The sequence below is a fragment of the Xenopus laevis genome, chromosome 5L, assembly GCF_017654675.1.
Source record: "Xenopus laevis strain J_2021 chromosome 5L, Xenopus_laevis_v10.1, whole genome shotgun sequence".
NCBI lineage: Eukaryota > Metazoa > Chordata > Amphibia > Anura > Pipidae > Xenopus > Xenopus laevis.
Window position 1 is genome coordinate 164,098,351 of NC_054379.1, and position 19,607 is coordinate 164,117,957.

At 39.5% G+C, this 19,607-nt stretch overlaps 1 protein-coding gene across 1 annotated transcript in view; it reads left to right on the forward strand.

The window, feature by feature from the left end:
- Nucleotides 1–19,607, forward strand: part of pnoc.L (prepronociceptin L homeolog) — a 75,735-nt gene that overhangs the window by 10,163 nt on the left and 45,965 nt on the right. The window contains exon 2 of the mRNA XM_018264112.2: nt 6,130–6,266. Within this exon, the coding sequence (XP_018119601.1) occupies nt 6,141–6,266 (126 nt within the window). The 5' untranslated portion in view covers nt 6,130–6,140. The remainder of the gene's footprint in view (nt 1–6,129; nt 6,267–19,607) is intronic.

Consider the following 19,607-nt stretch of genomic DNA (forward strand, 5'->3'; position numbering starts at 1 on the left):
ATGGTTCTGATTTTTATAATCATTAGGTTTTGATTGTAACCTGTTCATTTGCAAACTTTGAATCTTTCTTTCCCTGGGTTCGTAGTTTTGAACGACCCGAGGATTTGGTTATTGGAAGCCTCCCCAATTACACAACCCTGACCTCCCCTTTAATAACGAGACACGGGGTAATTGTCAGAAGAAATGTATGGGCAGGGGCACACAAGCAGATTCGGGGAGATTTAATCACCCCGTGTGCCCTTACCCTAAACCTGCATTTCAGAGGTTTAAGGGTCAGGGCACACGCTCAGATTAGGGGAGATTAGTCGCTTGGTGACAAATCTCTTCTTCGGGGAGACACATCTCCCTGAACTGCCTCCTTCCGGCTAGAATGCAAATCGCGAGCAATTCATTTTCCGAAGAAGCCCGAAGTTGCCTTATGAGGCAGTTCGGGGAGATTAGTCACCCTGAAGAAGAGGAGATTTGTCGCCGGGCGACTAATCTCCCCTAATCTGAGCATGTGCCCTGACCCTTATGGCATTATTGTTCTGCCTTATGGCATTATTGTTCTGAAAAAAAATCCAGAAAAGAACAATGTTATAATTGTGCTTTGCCTCCTTTCCAGGTGACAAACATTAATCGTACATGATTTTCATGGCACTAAAAGGGTTAAATTCAGGCTCTCTATGCATTACGGCCCCACACTGTTCTTTTTCAAATAAGAGGTTAATAGAATTCCATTTAGCACAACACAGTCCATCACAAAGTGGTTCTATTATACAGACACATAATTTCCCTGTATCTGCTTAATGCACGGCTACGTATGTGTCGGCAGGCCCGGATTTGTGGAAAGGCCACCTAGGCCCGGGCATAGGGCGGCAGGATTTTAGGGGGGCAGCATGCTGCCCAACCACACCCACATTGGTTCAAAAACACTGGGAATGCGCTGGAGATTATTTTTAAAATTTCCCATGCCCAATCCCCATTGCTCCTGTCCCCCTGGAGGGGACGAACGGCAGTGGGCCTAGGGGTGCCCACTATGTAAATCCGGCCCTGTATATGGGAGTTATAAAATTAGTGACAACCCACCAGAACCCCTTCCCTCCTGTACATGCCAAATGTGTATTAAATGAGACACCCAAGATGATTTCTCAGACATCCGTAATTGATTTTTTTTGTCCTGATGCAGTTCATTGGCTGAAAAATAGTGTAATGATGAACTACAGCTTTGGCTCCCCGTTATTTGCAACCGACACCGAATTGCACAGAAAAATAGCAAAATAATACAGAACCTTCCCAACACTGTCTGTGTCATTGAGAAAACAACAGCTCTTCCCAAAACAAATCAGCTGGAGACACTGAGTACTCTGAATAAAGCAAGATGAGTCCGAGGTCAGTTGAAGAATATAAGGCTAATGTACTGCAGTGCATAACAATAAGGAGACAGGGTGGATCTGCAGGTGGAACAGGCTTCAGATGTGCTGAACAGCATGTGCGCCACAAGTACATAAAGGGCCACTACAAAATAAATAGATAGCATCAATATAGATAAATGAGGGTGCATATCTAAAAACATGATGCAAGGATTAAATCCAAGCCCTGTAAAGTGAAGCATGAGGACCTCTCATGGAGCTCCTTTACCAAGAGGAGGAGGGTGTAAAAGCAGACCCAGTCCCAATGAAGAGTTGAGGACTTCTCAGGGAGCTCCTTCACCAAGAGGAGGGGTGAGTAAAAGAAGATCCAGTCCCAGTATAGAGTTTGGGATCTCTCATGGAGTTCCTTTTCCAAGAGGAGGAATGAGTAAAAGAAGACCCAGTCCCAGTAAAGAGTTAAGTATCTCTCATGGAGTTCCTTTACCAAGAGGAGGGAGTAAAAGAAGATCCAGGCCCAGTGAAGATTTTGGGTTCTCTCATAGAGCTCTTTTTTCGAGGAGGAGAGAGTAAAAGAAGAAGCATGAGGACCTCTAATGGAGCTCCTTTACCAAGAGGAGGAGGGTGTAAAAGCAGACCCAGTCAAAATTAAGAGTTGAGGATTTCTCAGGGAGCTCTTTCGCCAAGAGGAGGGGCGAGTAAAAGAAGATCCAGTCCCAGTAAAGAGTTTAGTATCTCTCATGAAAGTCTTTTTCCAAGAGGAGGAGTGAGTAAAAGAAGATTCAATCCCAGTGGAGTTTGGGATCTCTCCTGGAGTTCCTTTAACAAGAATAGGAGGGAGTAAAAGAAGATCCAGTCCCAATAAAAAGTTTGGGATCTCTCACTGAGTTCCTTTACCAAGAGGAAGGAGTAAAAGAAGATCCAGTCCCAGTGAAGAGTTTGGGATCTCTCATGGAGCTCCTTCACTAAGAAGAGGAGGGTGTAAAAACAAACTCAGTCCCAATAAAGAGTTTGGGAATTCTCAGGTAGCTTCGTTACCAAGAGCAGGAGGGAGTTAAAGAAGATCCAGTCCCAGTAAAGAATTTGGGATCCCTCATAAAAGGGAATAAAAGAAGATCCAGTCCTGATAAAGAGTTGGGAATCTTTTAAGGAGCTCCTTTATTAAGACGAGGACTAGGGATGTCGCGGACTGTTCTGCGGCGAACTTGTTCGCGCGAACATCGGCTGTTCGCGTCCGCCGCAAGTTCGCGAACGTCGCGCGACGTTCGCCAATAGGCGTTCGCGTCAAAATCGTTCGACCATTCGACCATTCGGTCGCTAAAATCGAACGATTTTCGTTCGAATCGAACGATTTTCGGATGTTTGAAGTTCGCGAACTGTTCGCATTTTTTGCCGGTGTTCGCGAACGGCGTTCGCGAACACATTATCGGCGGTTCGCTACATCCCTAACGAGGACCAGTCAGATGTAAATGTAGACCCAATACCAATATGAAAAGCTTGTGATGTTTTCAGTTACTGTATTAAATTGGAAACAGTGAAGTGTAACTTAATTATTTCAGATTGGTACATAATTTCTAATTGATTATATTCAGAAAGCTTCGGGTTTCCATGAGACAAAAATATTTTTCACAATAGTTTCCCTTTAAGTTCCCAGAACCTGGGAGCAGTTCCAAACTTTGTAGTGTCTATCACTGAACATTTGGGAGATGTGTGCTCACTTACTCGTATTATATTTGGATGTGTCACATGGTATAACTGAATCAGAGAAGGCAAAACCCAACTAAAAATGTAGAACATTTCATATAAAGTATTTGTTACAGCCCCTCCCTCTTCCCCGTCATTCTGTTTGTATATACCATCAGATATATCTGAATCAGTGAAGACAAAATCCTCCCAGATATGAGAAACATATATGTTCTTTATAAGTGTAATCAATGTGTGTTTCAACTGCCAGATAAGATACGATACGAGGACTTAAATATGCCTGATAATCTCACAGCAGCTTAATATTGGGCCATAAACAGACTGATGAAGTGTAAAGATCTGGCAAATGACGCGTGATTATCGCCTTTGTTATGAAAATATGTCCCTGGAATGATTTTTCCTGATAATAGGCAGAGTAATAAATTACTGTCATATAAAAGAGTACAGTATATTATAATGTCTGCCTAGTTACACCACCACTTTATCTGAATGCAGATCTAACGCAGCAGGAGCAACCGTTCTCTATTCATATTTATCAATTGAATTAGCAAGTGCCGAATTGCACATCGACTGCGCTATGGACTGTGGAGGCGCTTCTAGTCCTTTTCCCATCCCTGTTAGCTCTTCCCACTCAATAATTCAGTGGATTTCTCTTTCCTTTAAATAGTCCCCTCTTTTTGTTACAGTCTTTTCTTGCTTCAACCTGTGAATGAGAACCTGTGCTTTTTGGTCTCTCCTCCGCGCCCTTCTTCTTCATCTTCTCTCTTGTGCTCCATCTTTTCTGCTTTCCCTTTAAAAATCCAGTTCAACTCTGTTCTTTCCATAAACAAAAAAAAAAGTAATTGAGCATCTTTGTTTTTTCAGCTGTCACAAATATGGGGGTATTATTTACCTTGATAGCACCTTGATAACTGTTACATGCCCCCTGCCTACCCAGTGGCAGCACATGGGATAGGGTAAATACTATCCTACATAATTAGGAACTTACTAGAAATGATGCCATTTAATAAATCTGTGACTCTCACTCACTAAAATAGTTATTACTGCTATAGGTGCCCCATTGTAAGTGTTTCCTAGTAAAGTGGATGAAGACCCTAACTGCCAGGGTGGGTGGTCGAAAATAGTGGGTGAACAGAGTGTACCCCCAATCTGCAACATCATGTCTGGGAATCCCAGGGCTCATGTGTCAATATCAATGGGAGGATTGATTTATTTGGATACTGGATACTCTAGTACAGGGATCCCCAACCTTTTTTACCGTGAGCCACATTCAAATGCAAAAAGAGTTGGGAAGCAACACAAGCATGAAAAAGTTCCTGTAGATGACAAAAAAGGCTGTGATTGGCTATTTGGTAACCCCTATGTGGACTGGCAGCCTGCAGAAGGCTATGTAAGGCCATAAATCTGTTTTCTATGCAACCAAAACTTGCCCAAAAACCAGGAATTCAAAAATACGCATCTGCTTTGAGGCCACTGGAAGCAACATCCAAGGCGTTGGAGAGCACCATGATGCTCGCGAGCTACTGGTTAGGGATCACTGCTCTAGTAACTAAGATGCCAATTCTAATAATATTTTAAGCATCTATAACCTTTTTAGGAGCTGGGAAGCTAAAGGAATAGGGCCGAGTTGGAAAGCTTTATGGTTTCTAATAATGTTCTGTATTGAACACACTATACATTTCTCAAGTCCTTATTATATGGAGAGTGGCAATTCTTAATTCCTATAGGTGGGGCAGATGAGCTAACACTTTTCATGCCCTGAAAAGCAGCACTTAGTACATTGTAATTACAGAAAAAGCAGTATCTAGTGGAGTGGAGTTAAAGGGCATGTAAAGGCAAAAAAATAAAATCCCATTTTTACTTTCTTTAATGAAAAAGAAACCTATCTCCAATATACTTTAATTAAAAAATGTGTATTGTTTTTTATAAGAAACCTGACTGTATGCAGTGAAATTCTCCCTTCATTTACTGCTGTGGATAGGAATTGTCAGACGGTCCCTAACTGCTGAGCAGGGAAACAATCATACTTATGAACAGCAGGGGGAGCCCCCGCCTTACTTCCCAGCCATGCAGAACTCAAGCAGCTTTGTTTATGACAATCCCTAAGCAGCCCAGATCACACTGAGCATGTGCACAGTCTTGGTCTTGCAAAGATGTTTAACAAAGTTACAAGATGGTGACCCCGGTGGCCAACTTTGAAAGCATAAATTATTTGTTTGATTAGACTTGTGGTGCAGTACGTTTATGTTTATATTTAGTATACATACAAAATACAGCATTTCTAGCCTTATTCTATTTTAGACTTTCCTTGTCCTTTAAGTCTAAAGCAACTGGACCACTCATCCAAGTGTCTTCTTCAGTTTAGAGAAGCCACTCGGATTAGTGGTGAAACATTTTCAGAAAGTCCAGTTGCTTTAGACTTAAAACAGTTTTAGAGGAGGCATCCAGTGTTGATCATGGTGGAAAACAGGGTTATGTTACCAATATTAATGGGGGGGTCAAGGTGCTCAAGCCCCAGACCTTCAGCTTGGGGAGGCAATTAGCACACGTAGTAGGTTGGCACAAATCAGACTTCACTACAATACTTGATGCGGTGAAAAAGTAATTTATTTAACAGAAAAACATCTCAAAATGTAGCCTTATGCGTTTCATGCCGAATAGGCTAAATATCTTCTAAATCTAAACATACAGTTGTATTTAATTGAAAACTAACCAATCAGAAGCATGCTTAGGACACCCAATCAGAGAGCTCAATACAGATTAGTCCAAAGTTACATAATTACACATAGAAGTACAAACTCTAAAGACTGTATGTTTAGAGGATCCTTAGCCTACAACGCATGAAACGCGCAAGGCTACATTTTGAGATGTTTTTCTGTTAAATAAATTACTTTTTAACTGCATCAGTTATGTGAGTGAAGTCCGGTTTGTGCCAGCCTACTACCAAACACAAGTTAGACTTAACTCTACTAGATACTGTATATCATGACCTGGATGAATGAGAATCTACGTAGACACAGAAAAAGCAGGTTTTGTTTGGCAGCCACATCAATGATATATTTGTGTTTCCCTCCAGCTCTGTGCGCCATGATGAAGGCTCTTCAGTGGAATATAGTGTTGCTGTGCTTGCTGGGACATGTGTTGTGCGACTGCCAGAAAGACTGCATGACGTGCAACAAGCACCTTTACCAACACGACAACTTCAACACTCTGGTAAGTCGCTTATCAAAACATAATGCTTTGGTGATGTTGCTATAATATGATTTTATAGAATAGGCAGAGTCTGGCATTTCAGTGTAGGGCACATTTTGGCGAAATACAGCTGTTCCCTACTAATATGAGTATAAGGGAACTGAGTCAGTTCTCTTCCAAATAAGCTTATGTCCCTGTATGCCAGAGATGGCTACCAACACATAGAATGGACTCCCCACCAACTGTCAATACAAAGTCCCCATTGGGAAGAAGCTGCAGTACAATATGTTGTATGAGAACTTAATAAAAATCTATCCAAAAATATTTCAGTTCAGATATATAATAATATAATAAAGCAATGTCAATATATTCATTATAATAAAATGATGTACAAAGGTACTCTATAATATTCTTTATAATAATCTTGTGGTTCACCCTTAATTTAACTTTTATTTAGTTAACGAATGGCTAATTCTAAATTGGCCTCTATTTTTATGTTTTAATAATAGATTCTTCTTCTTTCCAGTTTTCAACTGAAGGGGTCACTGACCCCATCAAATACAGTTTTTTAATTATTTCCCTTCTTCTTCTGACTCTTTCCAGCTTTCTGATGGGTGTCACTGACCCCATCTAAAAACAAATACTCAGTAAGGCTACACATTTATTGTTATTGCTACTTTTTATTACTCATCTTTCTATTCAGGCCTCTCCTATTCATATTCCAGTCTCTTATTCAAATCAATGCATGGTTACTAGGGGAATTTGGAACATAGCAACCAGTTGGGACTGAAATTACAAACTGGAGAGCTGCTGAATAAAAAGCAAAATAACTCACAAACCACAAATAATAAAAAATGAAAACCAAATTGCGAATTTTCTTAGAATATCACTATCTACATCATACTAAAAGATAATTTAAATCTCAACAACGCCTTTAATTATTATTGCTGGTCAGATTGCCCTTTTGGACAAAGTGCCTGTGTATTTTTTTCAATTTGAAATACTTTGCTACTACATTGTCTAGTTTTAGTTTCAGCCAGGGTACTATCTGCCCAGAATAAGTATGCTCTACTCATGTTTGTGTGGGTTGGGATAGGGACCTTAGACTGTAAGCTCCTCTGGAGCAGGGACTAATGCGAGTGATGTTATTACTATAAATCACTGCAGAATGTGCAACTGTTATGGCGCCATGCAGATTTTTCATCCTGACTGTAGAGTGGGCCAGTTCTGCCAATCAAATGTCATGGGTTGCCCAAGTATATGAGGTGTGTCTACAGGTTTTCCCATTAAAATGAATTGAAATCAGGTTAGAATACACCCCATCTGCACAAAATATTCCTCCTCCATTTTTTGTATCTATACTTCTTTCTGTGATCGAAATTTACCAATAGAAACAAGAGTGCCTATGTACAGTAAATAAATGTGCATATTTCACATATACAGAGAAGGAACATTCTCGACTACACCATCCTCCTGTCCTTTAAAAGGATAATAAATATTACTTATTAATCCGGTTTATTTTTTCCCCTTCATACCTCGTAGGCTCAGAGGCAGCAGTAATTGCATATACGAAGGGCTGAGCATTATCAGGACGGGCAGATCAGTAATGGCAAATGACAGAGCACATGATGCGCTCCAGTGAAGGCTCCGGGAATGTATATGAGGCAGCCTGAGACATGTTGGAGGTTTATTTTTATCTGCCGTGATTCATTTGCCGCAGAAGACTGACCTGTTTGAAATCTTATTTAGAAATGAGTCCATTAACCGTGAATTTTTATCAAGTAATTAAGTAGATGGACTGTAGAATCCATATGGCCACGAGGCTTTCTGAGATATTAAACAGAAGGTAGAGTTTGCTATACCGGCAGGCTAATGGCCATTGTTTCTGGCTTCTAATCATTACTTTACATTATAAGAAAAGAAATATAGGATTTGTTGATGTAAAAATCTAATTAGGGCATCTAGTCTTTAAATTTCCTGCCTTTATTTATTCCCACAGCTGGAAGAGTTTTCCATGTATTGATGCTTCTGCTTTGAGTTGTAGAGGTCCTCTTCTCAACAATATATTCCTCCCTGTTCCACTATCACCTTCTATGCTTCTTTTTTTAGAATATTCTTTGTTATTTAGACCATCTTGGGTGGCCTTTCCTAGTTGGTTTCAATATCCTTCTGTAGAGGGAACCTCAAACACCGAGCATGATATTCAAGATGAGGTCTCACCAGTGACATATAATGGACTGTAGAATCCATATGGCCTTGAGGCTTTCTGTGATATTAAACAGAAGGTAGAGTTTGAATTCCGGCAGGCTAGATTGGCATTGTTTCTGGGTTCTAATCCTTACTTTATATTATAAGAATAGAAATATAGCTGGAAGAATATTCCATGTATCGATCACACTCTGTAAAGGAGGGTTCTCTTATACTCCCCTGCTTCTGCTTTGATCTAAAGTTCTAGAGATCTTCTTCTCAACAATATATTCCTCCCTGTTCCACTTCCACCTTCTATGCTTCTTTTTTAGAATATTCTTTGTTATTTAGACTGTCGTAGGTGGCCTTTCATAGTTGGTTTCAATATCCTTCTGTAGAGGGGACACCAGTCACATATAATGGACTGTAGAACCCAAGTGGCCATGAGGCTTCCTGTGACGTTAAACAGAAGGTAGAGTTTGAATTCCAGCAGGCTAAGTGGGCATTGTTTCTGGGTTCTAATCATTATTTGCATTATAAGAAAAGAAATATAGGATTTGTTGGTATAAAAATCTAGTCAGGGCATCTAGTCTTTATTTAACTACAAATTTCCTGCCTTTATTTACTCCCACAGCTGGAAGAGTATTCCATGTATTGATCACACTCTGTAAAGGAGGGTTTCCTTATATTTCTCAGCTTCTGCTTTGATCTAGAGTTCTAGAGGTCCTCTTGTCAACAATATATCCCTCCTTGTTCCCGTTCAACCTTCTATCCATCTTTTTAAGAATATTCTTTGTTATTAAGACCATCGTAAGTGGCTTTTCCTAGTTGGTTTAAATATCCTTCTGTAGAGGGAAACTCAAACAACGAACATGATATTCAAGATGAGGTCTCACCAGTGACATATAATGGACTGTAGAATCCATATGGCCATGAGGCTTTCTGTGATATTAACCAGTAGGTAGAGTTTGCTATACTGGCAGGCTAGATTGGCATTGATAGCTGGAAGAGTATTCCATGTATCAATCACACTTTGTAAAGGAGGGTTCCCTTCTATTCCTCTGCTTTTGCTTTGATCTAAAGTTCTAGAGGTCCTCTTCTCTGTAGATATCAGGGTTTTAGATTCCTCCCTGTTGCACTTCCACCTTCTATGTTTCTTTTTTAGAATATTCTTTGTTATTTAGACCATTGTAGGTGGCCTTTCCTATGTAGTTGGTTTCAATATCCATTTGTAGAGGGGACCTCAAACACTGAGCATGATATTCAAGATGAGGTCTCACCAGTGACATATATTGGACTGTAGAATCCATGTGGCCTTAGGGATTTCTGTGATATTAAACAGAAGGTAGAGTTTGAATTCTGACAGGCTAAGTGGTCATTGTTTCTGGGTTCTAATCCTTACTTTGCATTATAAGAAACGAAATATAGGATTTGTTAATTTAAAAATCTAGTTAGGGAATCTAGTCTTTGTTTACTTTCAAATGTCCTGCCTTTATTTATCCCAACAGCTGGAAGAGTTTTCAATCACACTCTGTAAAGGAGGGTTTCCTTATATTCCTATGCTTCTACTTTGATCTAGAGTTTTAGAGGTCCTCTTCTCAACAATCACCATCGTAGGTGGCCTTCCCTAGTTGGCTTCAATATCCTTCTGTAGAGGGAACCTCAAACACCGAGCATGATATTCAAGATAAGGTCTCACCATATAAAGTAGTAGTTGTGGCAGGGTAGGCCCCATCTGTAAAACAATAGGGTAATCCGATCCTGTGCTTTGGGGGGCACAGTGGGGTCCCATGCACTGGGTGGTGGTGGAACACAGATATAGACCTTGGTAGGAGGACTGGGGGTCAATGTTACAACCCAGACAACACCATGAAGTTAGACTGAGCTCCACTGGGAGGTCTACAGAAGCAGAGGCCTTGAGACGCTAGAGAATTAAATGTAAATGAACTTTCTATTGCACAATCAAATAACTGAAAGTACAGGCCCTGATTTAAGAATTAGAACGTATTTGCTTTCACTCTGGCTGAAAAACCCCAAAGTAGTTATTGTTTGTGTACTGTCTACATGCCGATATCTAATACCAAGGATTTGTAGGCATTTATTAATATATCCATTCTTTCTGCTGTTAACAGCTTTTATTACATTCAGCTCTGTCTGTCCCACGGGATAAGAATTACACAGGAGGGAGAATGAAAGTGAGCCTTGCTAGCACTGATAAGACTTGCATGGCAGGCGCACGGCATTAGCGTGATGAGATCAGGGAGATATGATCTGATTTAAAGAATTAGCTTTTGAGTCATTCTTATTTGCACCGTTAGACCTGAGATGTGTGTGAGGGTATGTGCAGGCAGGTGATTGCCTCTGCTAAGTACCAATCAATTTTAAATAGGGAAAAGAACGATTGCAGCTGCAAGGTGTGATAAAGTAATTCATAATCTGCAGAGAAATACAATGAGATTCATCTGGACCCTCCAGTGACGTTTTTATTATGCCCTTTAGCTTCCTCTCTGAATCAGCACCCAAAATGGGACTCGTTTACTAACGCTCTGCATAATTGCCCCAGTGTAGTAACCCCAGAGATTTGCTCTCATTATTCCACCTGCACTGATCACGGCTAATTACTGATTGGTTGCTATGGTTATGTGCAATGGAGCAGATTTGTAGAGGGTTAGTACATGTGCCACCGTAAGATTGAGTTCATTGCCTGTAATATTGATAGATTGTGACAGTGTGCTTGGGAGGTGCAACAATGTGGAAAAGTGAGGTTTTCTGGTGTAAAGCTACAGTAGTTGGCATGGTTGGAGTTAATTCCTGCTTAGTAATTATTCTGCAGCAAGTACTGTAACTAGATTTTATAGGGCCCACAGCTTAAGGTCCCAAAACATTGGTAAGTTGACCTATTCTGCCAATATATATTGAAATTGCTCATTGATTAGGGTCTCTTTGGACCCCCTACACTTCTGGGCCCCACTGCAACCTCACGGTCTGCTTCTTCTGTACTTATGCCCCTGGCTGCAGCCGAGTGTGGAGCTGCTATAATTAATAGGTAACAGGTAAGGTAAATTAATTGGTAATAAGTAATACTGTTTGGGTGGAGAGAGGCCTTTTGTCCTCTGCTAGAGAGGAGAACAGGCTTTTATTTTTCTTCCAAGTCTTGGTACTTTATGTACATGTGCATCCATTGGTGCAACAGTCACCTGCTTTAGTTCCAGGATAATCAAGATCAGGGCTATATTTTCTATATAGACATAGAAAGTGCATAGCTGTGCGGCAGCCCTCAGGTGTCTATACAGAATAAAAAGGCTTCATAAAAGCTTGTGGCTGTGGTGGAGCTGAAAGGGTTACCCTCCCTACTGTGATTGGTGCATCATCAGACTGGGATGTACATGAGCTGATTGGAAAGGGTAGAGGCAGTTGGGGGTCCGGTGCTTTAGTGATGTACGGGTTGACCTGTGGTGAGCCGTGGGTTTACCACCAGTTTAAATTTGGTCAACCTTTGCCCATTCAGGTTTTGTGCAGGTCAGGCTGGGGATATACTCTCCTTCACTGCTCCCAAAGATCCTGTGTCTTGGAAGCTGAGATACTCACTGAAGTAACATACGGTGCAAGAAGACTTGGGTACCAGGTCTGGACTGAGAATCAAAATAGGCCCTGGCATTTCAGGTATCAGCCCACACAGAGGCCCAAACAGCCCCCACCAGCCCACTAAATACTGACTTTATATGGGACCTTATAGCAGCCCCTCTGGCATTTGCCAGAACTCACCTGGTGGGTACAGGTTGGGTGTGGGTTCTATGATGGCAACATTTTGCAGGTTAGGGTCGGGGGCAGGTTAAGGTTTTGTGGGTTAGGGTCAATGCAGGTTAAGGCTTTGCGGGCTAGGGTTGGGTGCAGGTTAAGGTTTTGCGGGTTAGGGTCAGTGCAGGTGAAGGTTTTGTGGGTTAGGGTTGGGTGCAGGTTAAGTTTTTGTGAGTTAGGGTTGGCGCAGGTTGAACTGATTGTTCCATTGAAATTAGGTAACTGAAAAGTCTGTATAATTGATTTACTCTTATCTTTAAAGCTCTTCAGCTAATGGAACACAAGGCTGCTGAATCCACCTCAGCGAAATTGCAAGAGGTGAAATTGGAAGAAATATCTGCTGATCTCGACCAATAAAAAGTGCTTGGTTTATAGCCACTGAGTTTATTGCCTGGAAAGTCAAAAATCTATTTTCCCCCCAACCCTTAATCTTGTGGGTGATAAGATAATTGGTTCCCACTGTAATGGAAGGTGATTGGAACCGGCTGAAAAGCCTCAATTCACAATATAAGAATTCACAAAAACAGCCTCTCCTGTTACACAAATAACATTGTTTGTTTAGAGGAGATTGACCTAATTATATTTCTGTCTCTTTTTCCGTCAAGTCATCATGAGCTCAATAAAATAAATATCTTGTAATTCCTCTTTTCTTTCCCTTGGCAAAATATCTTTAGTTTATTAGGTTCTTTCAGATGATACAGGTCCTCATTACAGGCCAGCTGTTGGTGGTCATTCACTCTGAGTATAACTATACATCTTAACAATGCTTATTTTATCGACTATATTAATACAGATTTTGGTATATGTATTCTTGAAATATATATATATATATACAGTATATATATATATATATATATATATATATATATATATATATATATATTAAGTCAGTACAGTGAACGCACTCCTCCCGGATATAATTCAATCGATGGTGGTGCGTTGGTCAATGTTTGATAGTACAATTCAATGAATGGACCCGCACTCGTTCATATTCAGTGAAATAAATGTGTCTTTATTCACAGGGTCATTTCCAACGTTTCGGTCCTCTCTGGGACCTTTTTCAAGGATGAGGAGAGAGGACCTAAACGTTGGAAATGACCCTGTGAATAAAGACACATTTATTTCACTGAATATGAACGAGTGCGGGTCCATTCATTGAATTATATATATATATATATATGGGACATGTTATCCAGAATGCTCTGAATCCAGAGTTTTCCAGATAACCAATCTTTCCATAATTCAGATCTTCATACCTTAATGGGATACTGTCATGGGAAAACATGTTTTTTTTCAAAACGCATCAGTTAATAGTGCTACTCCACAGAAATCTAATTCTCAAAAGAGCAAACAGATTTTTTTATATTACATTTTGAAATCTGACTAGACATATTGTCAGTTTCCCAGCTGCCCCAGTCATGTGACGTGTGTCTGCACTTTAAGATGGAACTACTGTTACTGTTAGGCTGTTATTTCTCCTACTTAATGTAACTGAATCAGTCTCAGCGGGACCTGGATTTTACTATTGAGTGTTGTTTTTCGATCTACCAGGCAGCTGTTATTTTGTGTTAGGGAGCTGTTATCTGGTTACCTTCCCATTGTTCTATTGTTAGGCTGCTGGGGGGAAAAGGGAGGGGGTGATATCACTCCAACTTGCAGTACAGCAGTAAAGAGTGACTGAAGTTTATCAGAACACAAGTCACATGACTGGGGGCAGCTGGGAAACTGACAATATGTCTATCCCCATGTCATATTTCAAAATTGAATATAAAAAAATCTGTTTGCTCTTTTGAGAATTGGATTTCAGTGCAGAATTCTGCTGTAGCAGCACTATAAATTAGTATATCTAGTATAGGTAAATCTAAAAACAACTGGACTTGTTGAGTACTCAATGAAGACGTTTCACTACTCATCCGAGCAGCTTCTTCCGTTCAATAATAATAACTGATGGGTTTTGAAAAAAAACATGTTTTCCCTTGACAGTATCCCTTTAAGTCTACTAGAAAATCATATAAACATTAAATAAACCCAATAGACTGGTTTTGCCTCCAATAAGGATTAATTATATCTTAGTTTGGATCAAGAACAAGCGACTGTTTGATTATTACACAGAAAAAGGAAATCATTTTTGAAAATTTGGATTATTTGGATAAAATGGAGATGGCCTTTACATAATCCAGAGCTTTCTGGATAACTTATTTCCAGATAGCAGATCCTATACCTGTATATATAATTTAAAGTGAAGAATAGAGCTCTATTCACCCTCATTCCTCAATGTATGCCTTTTTATGATGGAGCACTGATGCGGAGTGTTCCCCAGATAAACACTGCTATTATACCCTTACCCTGAAACAGAACTGCACCTTACGGAATCCTCCCTCTAGTATCAATCAGATGCTTGAGTCAAGTTCTTCACGTTCGTTAAATTCTTTACTAAACAAGTAGACAATGTAGCCAAGCAGAAAAGAGCATATAAAAGAAATTACCACGCTTGGGCGCACCATTGCAATTTAAGACTTAATTATGGTTGAAGAACGGAACAAATGAAGCTGCTTATCCATACCAGTTGACCTTGTTTTTGGTTTCTGCTTGGAGAAGCCCCCAAGCAAGTAGGGATTCCCCCAACTCTACAGTTTGGAGGGGGGGATGGAAAACTAAGTAAATAAGGCATTTTAGTTATTTACTTAAAATTGAAAATGCACTTGCCCATCCAGTTTAACGCTTTACTCACCCTATTTACTAAGTTCATCAAGAGGACCTCTCAGTCTCAGATTCTCAGGGGTTTCAAAGCAAAGGACGACAGGAGCAGCACAAACAAGGGGTGCAAGGACTATTGGAGGATGTGCTGAAATCCTGTCGAAGGGCGTGTTCCCTCCAATGGGTGATCAAAGCTTGTCAGCATCTGCAGCACTAATAACTGGAATACTTTATATGATGATGATGCCATTAGAAATATGTGTGAAATGCGTGGGGAGTCATAGGGTAGAGTGTATCAGAAAAAATTAAAAAATTATTATATTATTCTTTCTTTTTATATAAAAACATATTCATTTATATACTGTATATAGTATTGGGAAGTTATGCAGCACTTCACAATAATATAGTGAATAAATGTAAAATATGAGGAAATTATAAGTTACCGAGGAGTTCCATGACCATATAAAAGCACAAGGCTGTTTTTATACAGGACATGTAACTCCGAGGTGACTTCTAATATCCTCATATTTTGCAACAGGAGGTACTTTATTTATTATAATACACACGTTTTAGTGAGTCGTGTGACAGAAATGACATCACTAAACTCCGATTATAACTGATGACATCACTAAGCATCGTTTATAAGGATATAATTTACAGGATATTCATGTGTATATTGTTATAATATAACAAACAGGAAACTTACAGTAAACAAATAAACAAGGGTACAGGACACAACATTAGATGGCCCAATGCTTAAAGGGAAAAAAAATACACCCCTTTTATAAAGGAAATCTATACCCCTCAAACAATATAGGTCTCTATAAAAAGTTATTGCATAAAACAGCTCATATGTAAAACCCTGCTTCGTGTAATTAACCATTTTCATAATAATATACTTTTCTAGTAGTATGTGTCATTGGGTAATCATAAATAGAAAATTGCCATTTTAAGAAATAAGGGCCGCCCCCTGGGATCTTACGATTCATGGTGCGCACAAACATACCAAACGACCCATACTTGCTAGGTCACATGGGCCAATCAACAGACAGTGTTCTGTATTTTGCCTCAACACTTCTTCCTGTTACAGTTAGAGCTGCAGTATTTCTGGTCAGGTGATCTCTTCCTGTTACAGTTAGAGTTGTAGTATTTCTGGTCAGGTGATCTCCTCCTGTTACAGTTAGAGCTGCAGTATTTCTGGTCAGGTGATCTCTTCCTGTTACAGTTAGAGTTGTAGTATTTCTGGTCAGGTGATCTCTTCCTGTTACAGTTAGAGCTGCAGTATTTCTGGTCAGGTGATCTCTTCCTGTTACAATTAGAGCTGCAGTATTTCTGGTAAGGTGAGCTCTTCCTGTTACAGTAAGAGCTGCAGTATTTCTGGTCAGGTGATCTCTGAGGTAGTAGACAGACCATCATAAAATGGTGTTTCAAGGCAAGAGATGTAAAAAGGGCAGTATTTACTTAAAGGGATACTGTCATGGGAAAAAAAATTTTTCAAAACGAATCAGTTAATAGTGCTGCTATAGCAGTCTCACTGAGACACATTCACGTACATTGAGAAGGAAAAACAGCAGCCTGCCAAAAAGCATTTCTCTCCTAAAGTGCAGGCACAAGTCACACGACCAGGGGCAGCTGGGAAATTGACAAAATGTCTAGCCCCATGTCAGATTTCAAAATTGAATATAAAAAAATCTGTTTGCTCTTTTGAGAAATGGATTTCAGTGCAGAACTCTGCTGGAGTAGCACTATTAACTGATGTGTTTTGAAAAAAAACATGTTTTCCGATGACCGGATCCCTTTAAATATATATTCCAGTTTGATAAGATTCTTTAATATGCCACTTAATTTGATATAAACTGTATGTTTCCTTTAACATAAGCGCATTTCGTTGGGTTTATGATAAATAAGTAAGCTGCATAAATACTGTCTGCACTGCCAATACAAATGGTCAGAAAAAAAACTATATACATACACAGAAATACACAGACATACATAATTCCTGAGATTGAAAGAAAAACATGACATGACTTGCAGGGACTATTTCCTCCCCTCCCTAGCAGTATCATTCAACCACTCCCTCACCTTGTTGCATGTTAAAGTGAGGGATTCTAGGAAGTCTCTCTGCTTTCCATAGTGCATTGTGTGCAGATTATTTGGAAAGCAAAGGGACTTCAATTCCCATAATGTTTTTCAACATGGAACAAGGTGTGTGAGGGGTTGAATGACTGGCACTCTAAGGAGGGGGTGGGGAGACTATCTGATTTTCCTTTCACTACTCACATCAAATCCAATACAGGGGTATTTGCTACAGAACCTTTCTGCCATGGGTAATAGATAAGAGTGTGTAACTGCCCCAGTGCAGAAAGAATGTTTTGACCCTGGAGCACTTTAATGAAATGACAAATTGAAACCAATTTTTGTCTCCGCGTGATTCAGCCGCTGTCACGTAACCTGCGGGGAGTTACTAATGCAATCTGCAGCGCTTGGAAATATCAATTGCTGTTTTGATTTTAAGCTGGATGCAGGTGCAAGGGGAAATGACGCATTCACAACAGTCTCTCCTTTACCCTGACAAATAGACAAGTCTAATTTTGCCTTCGTTAAAAATTCTCCAGTGAGGTTTTAACTCTTAATGATCATGACAGCTGTCCTATTCATTCTAACCGGTAATATAGTTATCGGCATCACTTATACAACATATTTTTGATCAGGCTGCTTACATAAGCCACAGTATTTCGTAAAATATAATAGGAAAATGGAACAATTAGCAACACCATTGCTTACATTAAATGGCACAGTACTGCACTTTTGCTGGGTAAAATAGTGGTGATTTTCATGATTCCGGGCAATATAATCACCCGCGCTGGCATTTTATATAATCCTATGATTTGTGTACCGTATATACTCGAGTATAAGCCGAGTTTTTCAGCCCCCAAAATATACTGAAAAACTCTACCTCAGCTTATACTCGGGTCAAGCGCAAAAACGGTCGCCGGCGCACAAGAATAGTCGCCGGCACCCAAGAATAGTCGCCAGCGTCCAAGAATAGTCTCCAAGAATATTCGCCGGCATCCAAGAATGGTTGCCGCATCCAAAAACGAGACGCCGGCACCTCCATTGGCAGCAGAAACCCTCAATTTTTTGATTGAAACTTACCAGAATCTGCTTCATTTCTCACCCTAGGCTTATACTCGAGTCAATAAGCTTTCCCAGTTTTTGGAGGTAAAATTAGGTACCTCGGCTTATACTCGGGACGGCTTATACTCGAGTATATACGGTAACTGGATTTAAATATCCACGGGACCAGAAACTTTATCTAATCAGACCAGTCCTACCTTATAATAATTAGAACATTTAAAGGTTTACAGATTTGGCTTTTGTGCCGTTTCAGTTGAGCTATTTCAGATTGTTCACCAGAAATAAAGACTTTTTCCAATTACTTTACATTTTTTATTTTTTACTGTTTTTCCAAAATCTAAGTGTTAAGTTGAATGTCCTTGTATCTGGTGTTTGAGTCTGGTAGCTCAGTAATTCAGGTGCAGACTCTGAACTGTTATAATTTGCTACGTTTTCCGCAGTACCTTTATAATATTGGCAACTACTGTATCAATTGTAATTGTTGCCTTTAATGAAACTCAGGGATTCTGCTCAGCAGAGACAAAGATAAGAAATATATAAATTTAAAAAACTTTGAAATTCGAATTCAAAAAGACCAACCGAAATTAAGTCAAAGTTTTTTATTGGCCAAATAGGTCCATTTTCGATTGAATAGGTCCGTACTCGGCTGAATTCGAAACGTACAAATCGAAGTAATAGCGCATTCGATCGAATTCGAATCTGTGTTTCCCAAAAAAAACTTTGATTTTTCAAGTCCAACAATTGCCTCCAAATCGGTTCTAGGAGGTGGCCCATAGGCTAAAACAGCAATTCGGCAGGTTTTAGATGGCGAATGGTTGAATTTTGAAGAGACAGTACATGGTAAGTTTTGAAATTTTAAATTTTTTTCAAATTTTCTAATCGAATTTGGACTATTCCCTAGACGAAGTACACAAAAAATAGCTTGAAATTCAAATTTTTTGAATTTGAAATTCACCTCGACCTTTGATAAATCTGCCCCTTAGTTGATACATTTTTCCTCAGTATTTTCATAATATTGGCAACTACTGTATCAATTGTAATTGTTGCCTTTAATGAAACTCAGGGATTCTGCTCAGCAGAGACAAAAATAAGAAATTTATAAATTTAAAAAACTTCGAAATTCGAATTCAACCGAAATTAAGTTTTTATTGCCCGAATAGGTCAGTTTTCGATCGAATAGGTCCATACTCGGCCGAATTCAAATCATACAAATCAAAGTAATAGCGCATTCGATCGAATTCGAATCTGTGTTTCCCAAAAACAACTTCGATTTTTCAAAGTCCACTTCAAATTGGTTCTAGGAGGTCGCCCAAAGGCTAAAACAGCAATTCGGCAGGTTTTAGATGGCGAATGGTTGAATTTTTAAAGAGACATGATAAGTTTGGAAATTTTGAATTTTTTTCCAAATTTTCTAATCGAATTTGGACTATTCCCTAGACGAAGTACACAAAAAATAGCTTGAAATTCAAATTTTTTGAATTTGAAAATTCACCTCGACCTTTGATAAATCTGCCCCTTAGTTGATACATTTTTCCTCAGTAT